At 36.8% G+C, this 22,516-nt stretch overlaps 1 protein-coding gene across 6 annotated transcripts in view; it reads right to left on the reverse strand.

Annotated features, from left to right (window-relative positions):
• Positions 1–22,516, reverse strand: part of TEX10 (testis expressed 10) — a 44,566-nt gene that overhangs the window by 16,352 nt on the left and 5,698 nt on the right. For 3 of the 6 annotated variants that reach the window (XM_060691787.2, XM_060691788.2, XM_034416392.3), the window contains exons 4-11: positions 21,470–21,713; positions 17,977–18,089; positions 15,416–15,654; positions 13,576–13,590; positions 8,641–8,776; positions 8,093–8,268; positions 5,229–5,406; positions 691–779 (exon numbers count right to left, since the gene is read on the reverse strand). In XM_060691787.2, coding sequence (XP_060547770.1) covers positions 691–779; positions 5,229–5,406; positions 8,093–8,268; positions 8,641–8,776; positions 13,576–13,590; positions 15,416–15,654; positions 17,977–18,089; positions 21,470–21,713 — 1,190 coding nt within the window. The remainder of the gene's footprint in view (positions 1–690; positions 780–5,228; positions 5,407–8,092; positions 8,269–8,640; positions 8,777–13,575; positions 13,591–15,415; positions 15,655–17,976; positions 18,090–21,469; positions 21,714–22,516) is intronic. The other 3 variants (XM_060691789.2, XM_087892339.1, XM_087892340.1) reach the window with 1 other exon arrangement.

Raw genomic sequence — 22,516 nt, forward strand, 5'->3', positions numbered from 1 at the left:
AATGTAGCTTTGGATCATTGTGGTCCATAAATAAATATCTTTCTTTAATTAACTGGATCCTTTTAATGTAGTTTTAGGACTAGATCACATGATCCTAGGGACACTACAAAGAGCAGAAGTACCATTTCTTTAGCGCCGTTTGCAAATTTGAACAGACACTGAGCGAGTGGTCATTAAGCAAAAGCCACCTGTATGGAATGCTCTCATATAAAAAAGAGTCAAGACTGAATCAAATTCTGGTAAAATTCTGAGAACCATGATTATGAAGTTCAGATCTGCAGAAATATTTTTACTTATCATTGAATTCCTCTTTGAGTAACATAACTTACTAAAAACAGTTTAAAGGCCTGGCTAGTCTTGTTTCTTATTTCTATTTCCAGCAAGCCATGTTCATGCAATTATTTGGGGAGTTTTAGATAACTAACATCTACTGCTCTTTATTCTAAACTGACCAGTACTTCAAAAAGTGCTGAAACTTCATAAAAGAAATAAAAAATATGGATGTACATTTGGAACAATAAAGCATATATTTATCACCTGAATTAATGGAAATAAAATGCAATAGAAACATAGAACAGATAACTAAATTCAAGTGAAGTCAACAAGTGAAAAAATGTATATATTATATGCAAAATCTGTCTTCTAAATACTCCAGCAACATTAAGATTGAAATAAATTTGTACTGATTACCTGTAAGAGTTGAAAACAAAAAGCTGAAGTAATCCATGTCAGTCACTGAACTGCCCTGTGCTGGATATTTCCATGCCACAAAAGAGGATCTATTACACACACACACACACCAAAAAAAAAAAATGCAGTTTAAGAAAATTATTTAAAATGCATTGTAATTCAGACCCAAAGAAGATATGATGGCAAAAGACATATATAATATAGATTCTCTCCCAAACTTATTTAAAGTAGGAAAAATTGTCCAATTTAAAAAAGCAAGCATATCCATTATTTCTCAATAATTGTGTTCTAAAATTAGGTTCAAAACCAAGAATATGTTTATTTGAGGAGGATGCATAAAAAGATCCAAATAAGGGTGGGGAAAAATAAGAGACACAAAAAAAACTTTACATGTGACTGCTATACAACTGGATTTTTTTAAAAAAAATTGAAGTGGAATGATTATAGCATAAATTGTCTATGATGGTCCCAGTGATTATTGGCACACCAGATGCCATATCAAAAATATCTTGGACAGCACTTAGAGAATCTATGGGTTGACAAATTTTCCATTTGTCAATTATAAAAGATGCACAGACATATTATATTGATCTGCCAACCAGAGCTGAAGACCTGGCAGTTTTGATTTCACACTCGTGTATAATAATAATGTATGGGAGATCCTGCCTTATTAGGACCTACGTACAGTATATTTTAGCACTTTGTATTTGTACTTATAAAAATATATATAAAATTTGCAACGTAATTAGTAATTTTGTTAGAAAACATATAGGCTGAAAGATTTTTTAAAAATCTTTAAAAGAAAAAGAGAAAGAGAAGCTGAAAAACAACAGGAAAAATAATAGAGAAAGTAATAATCATTTCATCCAGATTACAAGGAAAAAGAAAAAAGAGAGAAGGGAAAAATGAAGGGAAAAACTATTGCAAATGATAGAAAAAAGAAAAAACGAAGAGACATTATTTTTCTACATTAGGATACTTGCCCAGGTATTTATTTATTGCCGGCTCCCCCCTCTCTGTGTGTATCTCTCTCTCTCTCTTTTCTCTCTCTCCCACTCTCTCTGTATCTCTCTCTGTGTGTGTCTTTCTCCCCACTCTTGTATCTCTCTGTGTGTCTGTCTGTCCCCTTCTATCTCTCCCCTGTATTTTTGTCTCTCTCTCTCTCTCTCTCTCTCCCCCTCTCTATATCTCTCTGTCTGTCTCTCCCCTATCTGTCTCTCTCTCCCCCTCTGTATCTCTGTCTGTCTCTCTCCCCTTCTCTCCCCACTCTCTTTGTATCTCTCTATCTGTCTCTCTCTTCCCTTCTGTATCTGTGTGTGTCTGTGTCTCACCCCACTCTCCCCCTCTCTGTAGCTCTGTGTGTGTGTCTCTCTCCCGCTGTCTGTGTGTGTCTCTCTGCCCCCTCTCTGTATCTCTCTCTCCCTCTCTATCTCCCCCCTCTCTCTGTATCTCCTCCCCCCCCGATTCTGATATGAGGCATTGGGCAGGCCATGAGGCACTCTCACAGCGCTTTACGCAGCACAGTGAACTCTAGCACGCTTCACAATGGGGGAGATGGGATCTCCTCCTCCTCCTGGAGCCCATTATGACAAAGAGCAACAATGCGATCCTGTCCCACTTGCCCCTAGCAACAGGACACAGCTTACAGCTCAGAGCCCGAAGAGACTGGAGGGCTGTCTTGAGAACAAATGGGGCGCAAAGGCAAATACAGGGTCACTTCGCTCCTGCACTAAGGTTCTGGCCATCACCTTGCCATGTCCCCCCCCACCCCAAGCTCTTCGGCCGAGCCTGGGGGGCGCGAGCTCCAGCCCAAAGTGGCAGGAGGCAAAGGCTTAGGGAGGACCATGCCCACCCGGATCACACCAACTCCGGCCCCAGAAGAAAACCAGAATCTAGATGCAGCCCTCAATGAAATTGAGTTTGGCATCCCTGCTTTAAACCAACAGTATTCCATAAATCAAATGACAAAAAACTCTATTGTTCCTACATGAAAATTAAAGTAATTGGAATTAATTAAACTGTATTTCAATCCATCTAGGAATGCTATCTAGAACCATTTTTGAAGCTAATTGCCATATTAATTGGCTGTCAAGCTAAGAGAAAGATGCAACAGGTAGAATGAAGGTGATTTGCTCTCATTTTGTGTAGTGGAATTGATGAGGATATATAGGAAAGTGAAGCCTTTATCATTAATGAATGGGCTATAAAATCTATCTAGCTACTGGTAGTTCTCATTCAACATTTATTCAAATAATTGCTATAGGCAATTAATTCAATTAATTCAATTTATTGCTATAGGTATATATTACAGGCCACCCAAGCAAGCAACAGAAACAGATGAATGTTTTGCTAAACAATTAATGAATATGTAGGAAACATACCACAGTAGTAATGGGAGACTTTAACTACCCTGATATCAACTGGGAGACAAACTCTGTAGCAAGTAGGAAACTGAACAGATTCCTAACCAACTTAGCTGACAACTTGTCATCCAAAAAGTAGAGGAGGACACTAAAGGAAAATCTATACTGGACCTAATTCTTACTAAGTGATAGAGGGAATAGAAGTTGCTGGAACCTTGGGTGAGAGTGACCATGTCATATTGGAATTCAATATAATGCGAACACAAACACTAGAATAAAATCCAACTAGTGTCTTAAACTTTAAAAGAGCTGATTTTAACGAACTCAGAAATCACCAAAGAAAAATTCCATGGATAAAAATCCTAAAGGGGAAACTCTGAAAAATATGATCATAACAGCACAATACCAATGAAAAAGAAAAGCAAGAAATCCAAGAAGAAACCAGCATGCTTGCACAAAGATCTTTCTGATAACTAAAAGAAAAAAAGGGAAAGAGGGACATAACTAAAACAGAATATCAGCAGATAGGCCAAATCTGCAAAGATGAAATCAAGAAAGCAAAGGCTCAGAATGAACAAAGATTTGCAACAAAAGTCAAAGATAATAAAAAATATTTCTTTCAACATATAAATAATAACAAAAAGTCAAGGAAACAGTCAGACCATTAAAGAGAGAAAATGGCAAGGAAGTAACAGGCAGTAGAGAGAAAGCAGAGCTGCTTAACTCATTCTTTGCATCTATCTTCACACAAAAAGAAACTATAGCCCAACCTACCAAAACATAACTGTAAAAGACAGACTAGAAATAAAAATTAAAATAAGCATGAAAATGGGAAGAGAACACCTGTCTGACCTTGATGAATATAAATCATCAGGACCTGATGGATTACATCCCAGAGTTCTGAAGAACTGATTTGGTCCCATCTTCAAAAAAAAAAAAGGCGGGGGGGAACAGACCCAAGAAACTAAAGGCCAATCAGCCAAACATCAATATCTGGGAAGATACTGGAGGGAAAAAACAGATCTGTGAACATCTAGAAACAAAAAAAGTTATAACTAGAAGCCACACAGGTTTGTTAAAAACAGATCATGCCAAACCAATGTGCTTTCATTCTTAGATAAAGTAACTAAAGACCAGCAAAATGCTGTGGGCATAGTTTATTTAGACTTCAGAAAGGCATTTGAAAAGTAGATCACAACCTACTTCTTGATAAGCTAGAAAAATGTGGGATAGACAGCATCACCACCAGATGACAAACCGTACTCAACAAGTAGTCCTAAATGGTACTACATCTACATGGAGGGAAGTAAACAGTGGGGTACCACAAGGTTCTGCCTTAGTACCAGTTCTTCATAAATGACTTAGATGAGGGAATAGAAAGGAAATTCATCAAATTTGCAGATGACACTAAATTGGCAACAGTGATGCATTGGAAGAAACTCCACTGCCTGTAACCAAAAACTGGTGGGGCCATAAAATAGAGAAAGTCATAGAAAATGAAGAAGCTGCAGTGCTCTAGGACTTTAGACTTCAGAAAGGCACCTGCCATATGACATGCAACATTGATAAGAAAGACAAAAAACATCTGCATAGTGGATGTGGCATTACCTGGAAATAGCAAAATAGAAGAATTAGAGAGGATAACAAAATATAAAGACCTGCAAATAGTAATAGTACAATTGTGACACATTAAAGCAAAGATAGTAGTGATAGTCATAGGTACCTTGAGTGCAATCCCAAAACAACTGGAGCACCATTTGGAGACCATATGCATTGACAAATTCAGATGATTGCAAAAGTCAGCTTTACTTGGAAGAGCTTACATCCTGCAACACTATCTGTAATACCATCAAACATCCACAGCTGCCTATCCCAAGTCCTTGGGAAGGAGTCAATAGACAGACAAAAATGACAAATCCAATCTGAACATCTGGCCGACTATGCAACAAACCATAACAGTAACACTACAATAATACTTTTAACATCATTAAACATCGACATCTGCCTATCCCAGTTCCTTGGGAAGGACTTAATGGGGGATTAAAATGACAAATCCAGTCTGAACATTTGGTGACTGTGTGATGAACCCTAAAAATATTCTTAAAATATACAAGATTTCATTTCATATGTTAGTCGAGTTCACTCAGGAAAAACAAAACAGAAAAGGCTAGTTACCTTATACGCAGTATCCTAATAAGAGTGGTAGTTAACTTTACAGACAGTTTTCCCATAATGCAACAACGGCTGAGAGAAGCAAGGAGATTGCTTGGTAAATCAGGCACAAAGTAAAGTAACTGGACTAAATGTTGCTGGGATTCAGGTGGCAGAAGAACAATTGCGCCATCTAGTGGATCTATGAAATTCAAGAAATTAAGTGTTACCTGCAGGTATCGGATTATGCTGTTTGCTATCATATTATTAGATTATGCTATAATAAAATATAAACTAAGAATCAAGCATTTTGGATAAGCAAAGTACATTGCAACTGAATTGAAAAAAATCAGTAACAGTTTTTCAAAAACAATTAGAAAAAGCCTTGAATTAACACACAATCTCTTCTGAGAACTTTATAACATGAAAACATATGGTATGCTTTCAATGAATAAGGCTATATCACTTTTTATCAAGGGAATATAACCTCAATGAAGGGTTTACATCAGAATAATGTTTTGCTTTAAATTGGTGGAAGTCCCATATCTATTAATATTATCCTTCAGGAATATTATGGGTATGAATTATTCTAATTAACAGTACGCAACAAATCAGAAATTAAGCAGAAGTTAAACAAAGTGAAATCAAAAGGCAAATATCAAATATCCAATTACACGAAAAGAAAACAGAAAAGGAGACTGAATCCAAGTGCAGTACACACTTGTCTTTTTAGCCATGAAATGAGGGTACACGGTATCACCAAATCTCGTAGGAACTAACTCCCTCATATATACTGCAGTATTACTTCATAAACCTGTTACTTAGGTGAACACTAAGTTCACAACTGAGTGCCTTAATTCTCTTAGTACCCTTGAGTTATACAAGTAAGAGGCTCTGTCTGCATGGACATCTGGACCGCAAATTGTAACTTCAGACGGTACTAACACCTGGGTTGAAGTTCAAGATTTTGTGAAGAGAACTGCTGTCTGTGAGATGAGTCTGAAAGAACTTTATCTCATGATGACTAATTCAGGGGAAGAATGATAGAGTAAGTCTAAGCAATGAACAGTAATTCAATAAAGACAGAGTGCTTTTAAACTCTTGCCTTTTTTCCTTGCCTTTAGTATTTTTATAAATAACTCAAGTCAGCAAACATACCTAATATTCCTCGTTTTTCACCACAACAACCCTGTGAGCTAAACTGGGATGAAAAAGAGTTAGGTTCAAAATCACCTAACTGGCTTTCATGACTAAGGTAGACTTATAACTCTCACTTTCCTGGTTTCTAGCCTTGGTGCCTTAACAACTAGATCAAACTGCACTAGAACAGATATGTTAAGGATACAATATTGTACATTGTGAATGCAGAGAGATTCCAGTTGGGTGAAAAGTTAGTGTTTAAAAAATGGAAAATAGAAGACAGGGCGAAAATAGAGATAGTTCTCACTTAACAACAGCTCATTCAGTGACAACTGGTCCTCATTGATATCATGATCCAGTCAGTTGGTAACCAGTTTACAACAACTTGCCAGTTTTCAACAAACGAAGTCAATGGGGAAGCCAGGGGGTCACAAATAGTGATCACCTGATGTTTGCACTTAACATTATCACATGATTCCTTTAACAGCAACTAGAAATGCTGTCATGCTTTATGACCATGCTATTTAGCCATGGAAATTCCAGTTTCAATTACCAATTTTAAACAAGGATTTTAAACAAAGAGCCGCAGTGATGCAGTGGTTAGAATGCAGTACTGCAGGCCACTTCAGTTGACTACTGGCTGCCTGCAATTTGGCAGATCGAATCTCACCAGGCTCAGGGTTGACTCAGCCTTCCATCCTTCCGAGGTGGGTAAAATGAGGACCCAGTTTGTTGGGGGCAATATGCTGACTCTGTAAACCACTTAGAGAGGGCTGTAAAAGCACTGTGAAGTGATATACAAGTCTAAGTGCTATTGCTATTACCTGTAATAACAAATGATAGGGAAAAGGCTAAGCTCTTTGACTTCTACTTCTACTACTATAGCTTCTTTCCCAAAGGAAAACTATTTCAGATGAAATAGTTGTCATATAATATCTAACAAAGAACTAGGGTGTAATTGATCAAGTCAATTAAAACCAAGAGTCTTATAGAGGTCATCTCAGAGCTTTATTCATGAAAATTAATTGAAAATAGACGAGAGTGTCAAAAGCCTGGAGAAAGGGAAATATTTTCCCTATCTTCAAAACAGATAAACTAAGAGGACCCAGATAACTATAGACTTGTTTATGTCAATATAGGGCAAAGCAGTGCTTTTTATTACCTTGTAATAACCATGGTTGAAACTGTCAAAATAAAGATAAATATGAATTATCTTTAGAATAAATATGTATTCTATTGTACCTCTGTAGCAATTACTGGTATACCAGACATTGATACAAGCTGTTAAAGGAAAGCAATTTGTTCCCCTTTGCAGCTTCTTTTTCTGTTACCCTGATGGGCATAATAAATTTAACCCGGCATACGCAGTTGCTCCAATCCTATTTAAGCCATTGTGCTCTTTAAACTATAAGAGTTAAAAGAGAAAAAACATAAATGCAAGATGCAACCCTCTACAAAGATAGTTGAGAGTTTCTGGCTAAGATAACAGTGGAAGTAGTCAATTATTGTAAGTTATAAAACACTCTTACTACAGTGTTAAACTAATCTTACATGAATATAGTTCGATTATAACTTTTATCATAAAAAAATCCCAAGTCTATTGTTATACTTTCAAATAACAGCTCCAAATGGAAAAAACAAGTAGAAACCGTACAGAATAAATCCTTTCTAACTTTTAATTTTCAAAGTATTTTTCTTGATGCAGTTTAGAATTTATAATCAGTCTAGTTCTCGAAAATAATAATTACCATATATCAGAGGAGCAGCAGCCTGTAAACTCTGTAGAATTTCTTTGTTCGCTCGAGATGCAGCAGAATAAATAATACCAATCAATTGCTCTGAAAGTTCAGGATTTTTTAAGCCAAGAAGAACAAGCTGCTGGGGCAGACCAGCCAGCCAACAAGTTAATACTTTACTTTGGCTTCTGTAATGCAAAGAAAAAAACAATAACAAGTAAGTAATTTCATAATTATAATACAGCCACATGCACATTACACAAAGTTTGAAGGTATTTTTGAAGTCTAGAAAATAGGCTCTTAATTCACAATATTTTCATGGATGAATTTCAGAGGCATTATATTAATTTGATGAATGGGATTAAAAAGTTTCAGACAATATATATCGTGGGTTTATTACTGCATGCTCCCGCATTAGCTTTTTAAAGAACAAGACATTTACAAAGTGATATTAAAGTGGCTGTAAAATGTTATATTGGAAATTTCAACCCAAAAAAATAACAAAAGTGATTTTCTTTTATATTATATGACACAATGTTGAAAGTAATATATATTATTACCTATTTATATGAAGGTTCATCTCTTCTTTTTGATAAACTCTGGCAAAAAAATTCAAAAGTAATGTACGTACAGGAAAAGGAAGATTTCTTTGCTGATAAAATGTGTAGACTGCTTTCATCAAAGTTTCTGTTGCTGCTAAATAAGAGGATAAAGATAAAAATCAGTAATTATACTTTATTTTCTTTATATTTTGTAGAAAAAAATTTACATTGGATATTAGAATTAGGAGAGCATAATCTAAGATGTGGATAGCATGGTTTTCTACAGTATAAGGTTAATGTAGATTTCAAAACCACTATGTTAATATGGAATAAATTAACCCTAACTGAGGCTGTGCCAAAAAGTGCCTTATGATTGTTAGGACAAGAAAAAGCAGGTAATGAGACATAGTTAATCTATCAAGAGTTGTTAGAACAATAGCATGGACAATGTAAGATGAAATCAAGAAAAATCAAGGTTGCAGACGGATTACATTTTCAATGCCATACACAGGTAAGAGAAAGATTCAATATAAAAAACAAGACATTTGATACTGAGCAACAGACGAGAGAATGTGAAATTGAATTGTGTACAAAAATGAACATGTAACTGCCAAAATGCATCGCTGAAATTTAAAATAAACAAACACATGAAAAAGTCTATTGTAAAATGGGCTAAGATTTTCGGACATAACGTATTATTGGGACAGTGGTAAATTATATGGTTGAAAGGATTGGTATATGAGTTTAGAAAAATTATCTAAAATATATAATAGTACATCATACTTGTTGAAAATGTGACTCAAGAAAAGTCATTTCATCATGGCTGGTGGACTTAAAATAAGCTAGAAAATTCTGGGTTCAAATATGTATTATGATGCAAAAAATTTCAAAGATTAAAAATCAATTGAAACAAAATTGATTTTGTTGCTATTACTGGACAACTAGAAAAAACCCATGAAATTTTTTTATACATGCTGAAAGTCAATTACTGCATATGTGCAAAAATGGAAATATTATGAAACACTCATTAACAGAAGAATGCTTGGTAAAAATGACAAAACTAGCAAAGATGACAAAATTAATTTGTTTGCATAGAAAAAGATAAACTATTACATTTATTAGCAAATGGAAATCCCTTTTGGACTTTTTGCTGAAAGAACAAACAGATAGTTTATGAAGTTCATGATTAGAAAGGGTAGATTACTAAAAGAAGGATACTTTGGTGTAAACTTTAGACAAAGAGGATAAAGTACAAATTTACTTATAACTGCTGTTAAGAACATAAGCCTTTTTCTTTTTCACATTTCTATTAATTTCTCTTATTATTTTTAAGTTAAAATTTGAATTGTCCCAAATGTGTATTTTCCAAAAGACAATTGGATTTCAATTCTTGGAGTTTTTTTCCTTTAAAAATGTTTCACTGCTCATCCAAGAAAATCACATTAAGGAAAACAAAGCCTCAACACTAAAGTATACAGAAAATCCACACAAAGATCAGTGTTTAGATTTTGATTTTCCCACTGGAGAACAAAATAGAAATGATCAGAACCCTACACCACTGGGCTAAAAGTTTGTCCTCCAATAAAGAGGGGGAAAAAAAAAGAACTAAAACAGGTCAAGGAATCCCTCAGAACTTTTAATTATCCTAACTGGGCCTTCATCAAATTCAGAAAAAGAACCAGGAGGAGCATCTCCATTACAAAGAAGACAAGACAAAGAAGAGAACAACAAACCTAGCAACGTTGTCATTCCATATGTTACAGGAATATCTCTAAAGCTCAAGTGAATTTTCAACCAACACAATATACATGTACAATTTAAACCCAAGAAGTATAGGTAGAAGTTTGTCCATCCCAAGCAGAAATGGGCTGCTACTGGTTTATACCAGATTTCCCTGAACCGGATGTTAATTTTCTGAGCAGTTTGGAGAACAGGTTGTTGGAAGAAATCTTTTCCCACTTTACAGGGCTAATCCTGCAAGGGAGGAAGGAAGGAAACATTCTGGTATGCCTGAATTTCTAGCCTAATCCTTATCTTATTTGCTGCTTTCAAGTGTTTTCAGAAACTGCCTCTGGGTTAAGCTTGTTACATTGTAAGCTTTACACCCAGACTTTCTGTCTGTAGACTGAGCTTCTGCAGAATCATTGTCTCCCCCACCCCCATTTTTTTTGTGGTACTTTTATTCCTGGGGCTTGACTTTTTTAAAGATTGTTACAGGATTGTTTTAAGTTTTTTGGAGTATATTTCCAACATGCCTGGAACAGCTATTTACAGAAGGGTTGGCATAACCATAGAAGAAATGGCTGAGAGGCAGGATGCAAGCTTGGCATTCTGTCTGATTTTTTTACTGCCTTTCTGGGGGCATGTGATCTTTCCTTAAATCTGGATGACTACCTTAGGATATCTTGTGGGGTGAGTGAGACCAGCTGGTATCTTCAAATGGATCTAATGATTGCTTCTCCTGGGTGGGAAACTGTGCTTTATCAGTTCACTGAGCACAGGAGTCTCTTGTCTATTGGGATTCATCAGTCATCCAAGTCATGGTTGTCCCAAAGATGCTTTTTTCAAGAGGCAACTGGATTTTCTTGGTTTCCAGTAAGTCCAGTTGCCTCTTGAAAAAGCACCTTTGGGACAGGAGTCTCTTGCATTGCTTCGGAATGGGCAATGCATATGATAAGTGGATAAGCTTACTGATAAGTGGATCCTCCTTCCAATTTGTTTTAGTTTTCTCTCATAGCATAGTAACATGGGACCAACTGTAGAAAGTTAGTACCCACCTCTCTCCTAGAAGAATGAAATATTTTAAGAAATATTAAAAAGGAAGAATATATTTCCCTGAATGAGAAATGGAGAAACGTGTTTTCTTAGAGGGAGAAAGTAGCCCTCACCTTCCTTAATAGCCCACAGAAGATGTCAGCACTTAAAAGATAAGATATATTCATAGGCAAAAATTCCCTGCAGCAAGGTCTGAACAAAGGCAGAATGGGATTAGCCCTCACTCAAGATGTTAATTTGTCTCTTTAGCTCAGCATTTTGTAGTCCAAATATGTCCACCCACTTTCTGGAGTTTAAATGACCTCTCCGCTAAAGGGTTTCATTTTTTGAGCAAGAGTAACTTGGCTGCTGATAGTTATCCTTGTATTTTAACTATTTTAATTCCTCAATGTGCTCTGGCAACCTGCTTGATTTGTAACTCCGGACTGCAGGTATTGCTGAGGAAAAGGAAGGTATTCAGACAGAATGATTTAGGTTTCCATGAAGGCTGTGACTCATTGATCTTCAGTGGGTATTCCCCCATATCTAATCTAATGACTGGTATTTAGGACAGCTTTTTGCAAGCAAAGAAGCTTTTTGTATTTTTGTATAGGTTATCCTTGACTTATAACAGTTCATTTAGTGACCATTCAATGTTACAAGGGCACTGAAAAAAGTGACTTATGACTGTTTTTCACTTACGACATTGCATCCCCATGGTAATGAGAGGGTGGGCAAGGCGAAGCGCCCCTTGCGGTAAGTGACATCGAGTTGGCCATGCCCACCCAGCCAGCCACTAGGGCAGAGAACCAGTTGTTAAAAAATTTGCAGCCCACCACTGATCCCAAGGATAAAACACCCAGAGACAAACTGAGCAATGTGATATATGCAATTCAATGCACTGAGACATGTGCAGATCTGTACCTGTCTCCTACCCATTACTTCTTGTCCTTCTCTAAGGGTGCTATGGAGAGTAAATTGATACCCTCTTCTCTGCCACAGCCCTTCAAATATTGGAAGACTGCTATCATGTCTCCCCTAAGTCTTCTCTTTTTTAGGCTAGACATACCTATCTCCCTTAGCCATTTATCATAGATCCATTATAATCTTTACTGCTCTTCTCTGCATTGTTTCTAAGGCCTTGGCATCTTTTTTTCTTTTTTTTTTTTGGTACTGTGGTGACCATAATTGGATGTAGTATTCAAAGTATGGTCTAACCAGGGCAGTGTAAGGCATTACTGTTACTTCTCGTTGTTTTGATTTGATCTCTCTCTTGATGCAGTTGCAACTGCATTGGCTATTTTGGCAGCTGCAGAACACTGCTGGCTCGTACCCAAGTTGTGATCCACTAAGGCACCTAAATATCTCTCACAATTACTATGTTGAGCCAGGAACTTCCTATTCTATACCTGTGAATTTGGTTTTTCATGATTGAGGACTTTACCTTTAATCAATCACTTTCAGTAATTTCAGTTCTGAGCCTGCTGGAATTTTGGCAATCCAAGCAGGCATGGAACTGAAATTCTTTGGTAAGAAGCTCTTTCAGCCAGCCCTCAGAGACAAAACCCAAGTAGAATTTTCATTCTGTAAGATGAGAAAGAGCATAGTAAGTTAAGGAGTGCAGGAACCTCAGAGTGAGGGAAGGAGGTCCTGGAAGGCTAGGTGCAGACCACACATGAGTTTATGTCTGCTCAGGGGGAGAAAATCCTGCTTGGATTTCAGAAGGGAAGATTTTCAGCTCCTAAGCAGAGAGGCAGAATGGTAAGGTAAGAAGCATGAGGTGCCTTGGGGGGAGGCCCAAAGAGACTGGCAAGGGTTGCGCAAGTGTTTCTCTGCTCAGGGGTTGAAAATCCTGCTTTGATTTCAGCAGGCAGAGTGAAGAGATATTCACATGTGCTCTGTGCCAGCTCCCAAAATCTCTGCCACCCTCAAGGCACCCTGCACTCCTTATCTTATAGTGCTCTCTCTCCACTTAGAGAGTGAAAATCCACAAGATCAGTTTTAAGAACTGCAACCAGGAATACGAGGGTTGTGGTAGTTGAGCAAAGCAGTTATGTAACATTTGATTTAACAACCATTTTGTTCAACAACTGAGAGTCCAGTCCCAATATGGCTATTAGTCAAGAACTACCTGTAATTAATAAGGGGTCTGAAAGGAAGGAAAAATCTACTACATTTAGCAAAAGATAAATATCTTACCTGTCTTCATGTTACCTAAAGATCCGTTGTGCAAAAGACAAGGCAAGAAACAATGAGTTTAAATTACAAGACAGTACATTTCCTGTAAACATCAGAAATATTTCCTAACAATAAGAGCTGTTAAACAACAGAACTGCCGTGGCATATGGTGGATAATCCACTGAAAATGTTTTAACAGGTTACACAGCCATCTGTCAAGAAAAGTGTAGTACACTGAGTTTTTACATTGAGCAAGTAGTTGAACTAAATGAGTTCCAAATTCCTTTCCGACCCCTGCATGATATGATTTTTATTATTAGAAAATATTGACATTATAGCTATGCATAGCCAAATAAAATCTTTATTAATGTTATAGATCAGCATAAGTTAGGTGTGGTACATTCATTAAAGCAGAGTTTCTCAACCCCTGGACCATGGCCCAATGCTGGGCCACAGGCCATTGGAAACCGGGCTGTGGAAATGGTGGATGAGTGCACACATGAGAGTGCATTAAGTTGCACTTGTGAAAATGGCACACACATGCAAAACCATCTACTCTTCCCCCCTTGCCACCACCACCACTTCTGCCAGTGCACCAAGCCAGAAAGGGACCTAGGTGATATAAAAAAATATATAATTTGAAACCTAAATGTATATATAAGAAGCAAAAATCTAAACATCTGAAAGAAGGGCTAGAAACATTAGCTGTATATAGGTTAATGTATGGAAGACTGTATCATGTAACAAAGAACTCTATGAACTAAGTGTTCACTAAGTCTAATTTATAACAGAAGGCCCTCATTCAAGTAATTTTGAGTGCTGCTGCACAGAATCCGGCAACATTCTACGTAGCAAGTTTGATATCTGAAAGCAATTGGATGGTGTAAAACTGTCCTTTGCAGCCTTGCTATATAGTAATGATAAGATGAGACTAGTATGAATATCTCTGCAATACAGGCACAGGGAAAGCATACACTCTGCTATTTCTGTGTGTCCAGTTACAAGGTATTGTCTCTCTGGGAAAGAACCTTCATGCCTTGACCTTCAAAGAAAGCTGAGGGGAGGGAAGGGAATGACATCGTAAAGTAAAGGCCCTTTTTTGTTTAAATACCTCAAGTTTAGTTAGGCATGCACAGGAGGACAGGGTAATTGCTGGATTTTCTGGCAATAAAGTTTGGGATCCTAACTGGAACCATTTGGTGCTCCATTTCTGCTACACATTATTTAACAAGGGTTTCGGCATGATCATAACCAATACTGAGTAGAAGATCTCAGAGAAGTCCAAAGAGATTTCGGTTGCCACTGCCTGCTTCCATGCATACCGAAAATCATTACTCTTAAAAGCCAAAGGGGGAAAAAACTCTTAAGACAATAATTGAATATAATAATCCATTCCACCCTAAAATTCCATGAAACTTGTCTGTAGACAGAAGGCGGCATTAGAGACACAATTAGAGATTTGAAGAGTTAATCTTAAAAACTTGGAATGTACAAATTCTAATGGTGCAAAATTAGAAAAGGGGTTTAGCTGGGCACTATAAAGGAGTTGTGTTATTGGCTTGAGTTCAATAATTTTAGAGCTGCTGGTATGTAGCGACAACTTCTTCCCTTAATATATTTAAGGATGACAAATGATCTCATCTGTGGATTTTCAACAACAGTCTCTTTGGGCTTTCCTACTCCCAGCAAAGTAAAGGACCACCTCCAAGTATTTGAAACAGGAGATTTGCTCAATTTTGTGTTCTAGAAATGCCTCTTGGTTTTCTAGAATAAATAACCTAGCGAAATTTCTCAAGCATATAACACAGCACCAAATAAAGTTTGGGTGACTATAGTGCAGCAGCTATTCATATAATCTTACCTTTGTTTAGCTGGATTTCTAAAAGTCTCCAAGTCACTCTGAGCAATTTGTTCAGCTGCTTACTGTTTAATTTACAACCATCCTGAAGAGTTTCTATCACAAACTTTCTAATCAAGTCTAGCCAATGGGCATCCGTAGGCAGTGTTGAAGTATTTGATAGTGAGACCATGATTTCACATAAAGTTAAATTCAGCAAAAGATGATCAATATTGTTTGAAGATGTCATATAGTACTTGTTGCTAAAAGACACACACAACAAATGTAATTTTTAAATATTTTTTCACAGTTGGCAGAATTAGTTTTACTTTGGTTAGTTTTGCAATTAACCAAAAATCCAGTCAGAGTGTATTGAATCTGAAGATGAATGCACAGAACTTTTCTGGAAATTAAAGTCCCCAGTTCAGAAACAACCTTGTCTGAAGTGATATATATTAAGAAAAGCTATTTTCCAATTAAATATCTCAGCTTGTAAATGAAAGATAGAAACGCCCATTAAGCGTTTCCCATCAATTTTCCCTAAAAATGAAGTCCCAGAGACCGCAAATTATGTCAGCTGGGCTGAATTAGACACACAGGTATATTTTTCGAACAGCGAATATAATTTAGGGCTAGCTATACATCTTCTAGGCCTAAATTGTTTTCCGAGTCTAGACAGCCTAACTGTTCTCAGCATATATATTCGGCATTGATTTTATAGAAATTACTTAAAACACTGATTAGTAATTCATCAATTCTAATTCCCATTAAGAATGATGATTATTTAGTTTAGGTTGCTAATGAGCGGAGGATAGCATCAATATAAGTAAAAAGAGAAAGGAAAATTTGTTCCCAAAGGACAGAAATGCTTTGGACCAAAATAATTCTTGGTGTCTTTTCAGGGTTCACCTGATTAATTTATTTCTAATCACAATCCATTTTCAAACAGAAGAGGTTCCAGTGTTCTCTTGTTGTTTAAGATAGTACCCTCCATTAAAGCATATATAAGTTTTCCCTTCCTAAGATGCAATAAATGCTTTTCTTCAGTATATACGCTCATGGCGAAATTAATACTTTAGTCTGCACAAAGAAGAGTATTATTTTTGTTGAAAAGGAATAATATATGCTGTCATTACTGAATCAGATTTTCATAATCTACAGGGATATTTTCATTTAATCTGTAAAAATGAGTGAAGACTACAAAGGTTGTTTTGATTAGATATATATTCACCCTCATTTACCATCATACTCCTAATTTTGGTATTTAGATACAAAACTCACAAATAATTCCTAGACAAAAGGTAACACATTCAGAACCAAAGATAAATGGCTGCTACCATAGCAACTCTGAATTATAACTTCTCTACAAAATTTAAAATATTATAAGAAAGAGCTATGTAGTTAATTGTCCTAGATTCCTGGCCACTCATTACCAACAGTGTCTTTAGAATGCAGAGATCTCAGGAAGAACAATAATAGTCTAATTAATGGCACTACAGCCTTTTCTATTAAATGGAATCTATGTTGGCTATTCATCCCAGATAATTACATTTCATGTCCTTGGACTGAGCATTTCTAAAGCTCTTTGTTAATTTCTGGTGGGTAAGCTGAAATTGAGAGAGCAGTCCACCAAGCTAGCATTCAAATGCCTAAAATATGACAGTGGCGGGGGAGATAATTGTAACTGTAACAATCAATTTTCTATGCCAAGAGGGTCTGCAGCAGGGGTGAAATGCTCCCGGTTCGGACTGGATCGGGTGATCCGGTAGCGATTGTGGCAGGTGGTTCAGAGAACTGGTAGCGATGGCGGCATGAGGCTCTGCCCACCCATCCGGGGGTCGTTACTTCTTGCTTTTAAAAAGTAAAAAAAAGGCTCTGACAATCGTGCGCCACAGCTCAGAGCCTTTTTTTACCTTTTAAAAGCATTTTTAATGTAAAATAATGCTTTTAAAAAGTAAAAAAAAAAAGTTGGCCATGCCCACCCAGTCATATTACCCACCCACCAAGCCACGTCCATAGAACCGGTAGTAACAAATTTTACATTTCACCACTGGTCTGCAGTTTACTTTGTGCCCCCAGGACTGGACATTACCTATATCTTATTGAGCAAAGTAGTTTTCAAAAACTCTTGACCAGACATCTGGGACCATCCAATATTTATGGTGAAGATCAAGATTACTGCAAATAGTAACCTGCATTTTGGTGCAACATCAATTCTTCTCTCAAGAGGTCCTCCTAAGTGTTTTCATATAGAGGTAGGAATATACAGTAACACAACACCCAAAGTAAAAAAGCAGGTAAAAAACCTGCTTAGATCTATTGATTGGGAGTGAATTTACAAAGATCATGCATTAATCTCCAGAGTGTCTATAGTCTATGCACATCCAGAATGTATTTCTTACTATAAGAACAAGTGATGAAGAGACAGGTTAAGAGCTGTATGATTCAAAAATCAAATTTCTGAGCATCAAGTCATGTCCACAGCCATTCCCGGTTATGTTTTAAACATGGACCCCTATGATTATGGACTCTTAGAACCTACAATATATCTCACTCTCCTTGCTATGTAACAGTCTCATTCATACCTTTTCAAATGATCTTTCTTTCTCTGTTTGATTGTTTCTTGGAAAGAATAAGGAAAATAACACATAAAATGGTGATTGAAATCGATCAGGTAATTTGCTCGAAGCCATATTTCCTGTTGAAAAAATACTACATATCAATACATTACCATAGCTATGGTAATCATTCTATCTAAGCAATCCCAACTAAAGTTTTATGAAAAGCAGAACATTTTCATAAACTGATGAAAAGCAGAACATCTCGCTGCCTGGAGGCCGTGCGGGTCTGGATGGGGAAGAACTTGCTCAGACTCAACCCCTCCAAGACCGAGTGGCTGTGGCTTCCGGCGCCCCGATATAGTCAGCAGGTGCCATCGCTAACTATTAGGGGTGAATCTCTGCCCCCCACGGAGAGGGCTCGCAATCTGGGTGTCCTTCTGGATGCACGGCTGTCTTTAGAAGAGCATATGACGGCCGTGGCCAGGGGGCCTTTTATCAGGTTCGCCTGATTCACCAGTTGCAGCCCTTTCTGGATCGGGACGCCCTACGCACGGTCACTCATGCCCTTGTTACTTCCCGGTTGGACTATTGTAATGCTCTCTACATGGGGCTCCCCTTGAAGAGCACTCGGAGGCTCCAACTGGTCCAGAATGCTGCCGCGCGGGTGGTTATGGGCGCAACTCGTTGTGCCCATGTGACACCGCTCCTGCGCGAGCTGCACTGGCTCCCAGTGGTCTTCCGGGTGCGATTCAAGGTGTTAGTTACCACCTTTAAAGCACTCCATGGCATAGGACCCGGGTACCTCCGAGACCGTCTTCTGCCACCAATAGCCTCCCACCGACCAGTCCGTTCCCACAGGGAGGGTCTCCTCAGGGTGCCGTCAACCAAGTTATGTCAACTGGCGACGCCCAGGGGGAGGGCCTTCTCTGTGGGAGCCCCAGCCCTGTGGAACGAACTGCCCCCGGAAATTCGTAAGATCTCCGACCTCCGGGCGTTTCGCTGCGCACTGAAGACCCTATTATTCCGCCAGGCCGGACTAACAACACAATAGTTTTTAAATTGGGATATTTAAATTTATTGGGGTTTCAAATCTGAGCCACTTTATTTAATTATTTTAAATTTTATATTGTTTTGTTTGTGTTTTTAAACAGGTTGTACACCGCCCTGAGTCCTTCGGGAGAAGGGCGGTATAGAAATAAAATTATTATTATTACTATTATAAATTACTCCAACAAGTTAAGCAGTTTTCTTGGTATAACATAAATTAAATAAATGCTTACTATTTTCTTTAACCAACTGAAAAAAAATGTCATTTTTAATTCTGCCAAACATTATAAAGCATAGAAGAAACACTTTATAAAAGAAAAGCACTTACACAAATGAAAGCAAATATACATGTCCCAAAATAATGCTGCAGGATCCAATCTAGGTCAGTCATTCGGCCCATAGGTTTACTCTTCCGAGCTTTTGGACTTATTACGAAGCTCATCCTCAGAATGTACGGTGAGAGAGAAGTTCCTTGAGGATGGGCTTCAGACTAAACCTCTGGTTCAAGTGACCGATCCAGACTGGATCCTGCAAAGCCCTTACTATTTGTAGTAAGGTACTGTACTCGGACTACACAGTTAGGCCACAGAAAGCTATGTTGAAATTCAATCTAAAGCCTCTGTTGTCTGCCCCTGAGAAGGCAAAAGATGCTATTTACCTAGAAGTAATAACTTTTGAAAATGGAGACTTCATTCTTTTTTTAAGTTTTTTATTTTTCAAAATATAAACATTCTATCTTTCCTTAAACAGTGTGTCGTCTAGGTACAAATATCTGTGCAACAACCTTCAGTATTTATAACCTCATTCACATTAATATTAATTTGCTAATCTTAAAATTATAGCATATTAACCAATTGAACATTATAAGCCTATTCATTTTTCCTCTTAACATGTCTTCTAGTAAAAATATGATAGTATTAAACATAATTATCCTCATCATATTAACAATTTTCTTATTTATACCTATATCTTAACATATTTTCTAATTTTCTTTAATCTTCTTTTATTTCCAGTTTCCCTTTTTATCCTCTAACCATTAATAAAATACTTCCCATATCATATAATATTCAATTTGTTCTTTCTTCTTAATTGCTAGTGTTAATCTGTTCATTTCTGCACATTCTAATATTTTCCTAATCACCTTCTCCTGAATAGGAATCTCTTTACTTTTCCAGTGTTGTGCAAATATAATTATACTGCAGTTAAAACATGGATAAGTATTAAATAAGTATTCTCTTTATTATAACTTTCAGGTAAAATCCCCAGCAAAAATATCTCTGGTTTTAGCTCACTGCATTGTTTTATCATTTTTTCCAGCCATATCTTTATTTTTGTCCAATATTTTTTTTCTTCTACAAAATTTCCAATGCTTCCTTCCTGTGGCTGTCCCAGCTTTGGTCCGGCACGTAATGGCCGTCTTTTCCTTTCCATCGAGTTTGAGAGCCTTCTCCGGATCAATCAGGGAGTTTGTGGGCTCCCTGAGATCAGCAGTGTGCTCTCTTTATTCATCACCCCTTCGAGGCAATTTCAGGTCCAAACGGACCTCCCAGAGACTTGGATTTTGCCGCTGTCCCCGGAGTTCCAAAGGACACATCATCTCACCACAACGTCAGCCACACCCCTCAAAAATGGAGATTTCTTTGGAGGATTAATAATTCTTGGACCTGGGCCTTGTTACAACATTATTTCTAAACATGTAGCATGTATATAACCCAACTCCTGCTCTCCTAGCACTCATATCCTCTGGACTTTGAATTCTGAAATGTCCCTGGAACATGCCTGACTATAATGCTCATTTAGCTTGTTTCCTGATCATACTTGTAATTATTATTTGCACTACTTTGGTAAACATGCAATAATACATTCATAACTTTAAGTAATAGTATCTGTAATTCTAAGTAATTAATTTTTCTTAGGTTCAGCCCATAAATTTTTAGTTTGAAATTTGAAAACCTAATCCTGCTCCCCACATAAAATCTGCCTATTTTGAGGAAGAAAAATACTTCCTGGTCAGTTTAGTATTAAATTTTCAGACAATCTAAAAAACTGTTACAAGAAAATGCTGCTTCATTTAGAAGCTGAATTTGTTCAAAAAAATACCACCTATATTTTGATAGAATCCTCTGACTAATAATTGTTAAAATTATTTTCTATTGAGTTCAAGGCAAGCAGTATAAGGAAAATGAGAAGAATTTATAATATTTAAAACCAATATTATATTGTACAACCCATATAGGCTATGTAGCCTTTTCTGCTTTTCAGGAAAGAAAACTTTAGTTTTCATTCAAGATTTAAAAAAGAAATAATCTTTCTCTTAAATTCATATTATACATTCTGACTACTTGAATTTCATTTGCTATCTAAACAGAAAAACTCTAATGGTATATTAAAAATTAACATATTTTTCATATTTATGTAGCAGACAATGCACTTCCAATATTCATACAATTTCAGCAATTTAGCTTCTTACCATTTCATATGGATCTTTGTTTAGTTTTGCAAGCTTCCACAGTAAATGAATGATACCAAGTACTGCCTCCATAATTTTCTGAGATCCAGGTTCCAGAATATTTCCAAGAATTGGAGTTGCAAGTTGTGTAGGAGAGGCTTCAACCCAACAATCAAGTAATAATGGTATTATTACTTGAATGAAACCTTTTAAATTGTTCATGGATGACAGACCTTTTTCATCACTACTTGTCATGTTTAAAGACCTAAAAAACAAAGAGTTCACTTTTTATTTTCTTTTGTGTCCAAAATATTTACTCAGAACCATGTTATCAAATGTATTTAAGGATACATTCCTAAGCATATTTATCAGAACAAGATTTAACATATACATATAAAATACATCAGCATACTAAATATTTCAGAACTAGTTAGTAAATAGTCCAATTTACAAATAGCAGTCTAGAGTCACCTTGTAGGGAAAATGGGCAGCATAGAAATTTAATAAATAAAAATAATTTTAAATATAGCTTCTGAAATAATATATGTATTATTTACATAATTTCAGATTCCCTATGCAGCATGGCATCATTCTGCTACATTGGAGCATATTTACTGTTTATGTGCATTTGTTTATACATTAGATTCAATCAGCACATTTTTTTGGGCAGAAATAATAATGTTCAACATTTCCATTACAAAGTTTTTCTATTCTTACTTTGGGAATATTGTCATATATTGTCTTCTTTGCAAACGTATTTTGCAAGGAAGAGTAGGAACATTTAAAACGTTCCATATGCCTTACATATCACCGCAGTTTTCTAAAATAGCCACGTCTCGGAGCTCTCTGGGCCATTCAAAATCTTTATTTTCTGTAAGGTCTTCTCGTCCAACTTCCTGCTCAAGCAGGAGACCCTCTATCATTTCAGATAAATAAGCCTCCAGTAATGGAGCACCCACAACAAAGGCAAGTTGTTCCATTGTTGCTCTCAGCATTAGGAAATTTCTCCTTAATTCTAGGATGCTTATCTCCTAGGTTAGTTTCCATCCTTGTTTCTTGTCTTACCTT

This window comes from Pantherophis guttatus, chromosome 4 (genome assembly GCF_059756535.1).
Source record: "Pantherophis guttatus breed Tessera chromosome 4, ASM5975653v1, whole genome shotgun sequence".
NCBI classification, from domain to species: Eukaryota; Metazoa; Chordata; class Lepidosauria; order Squamata; family Colubridae; genus Pantherophis; species Pantherophis guttatus.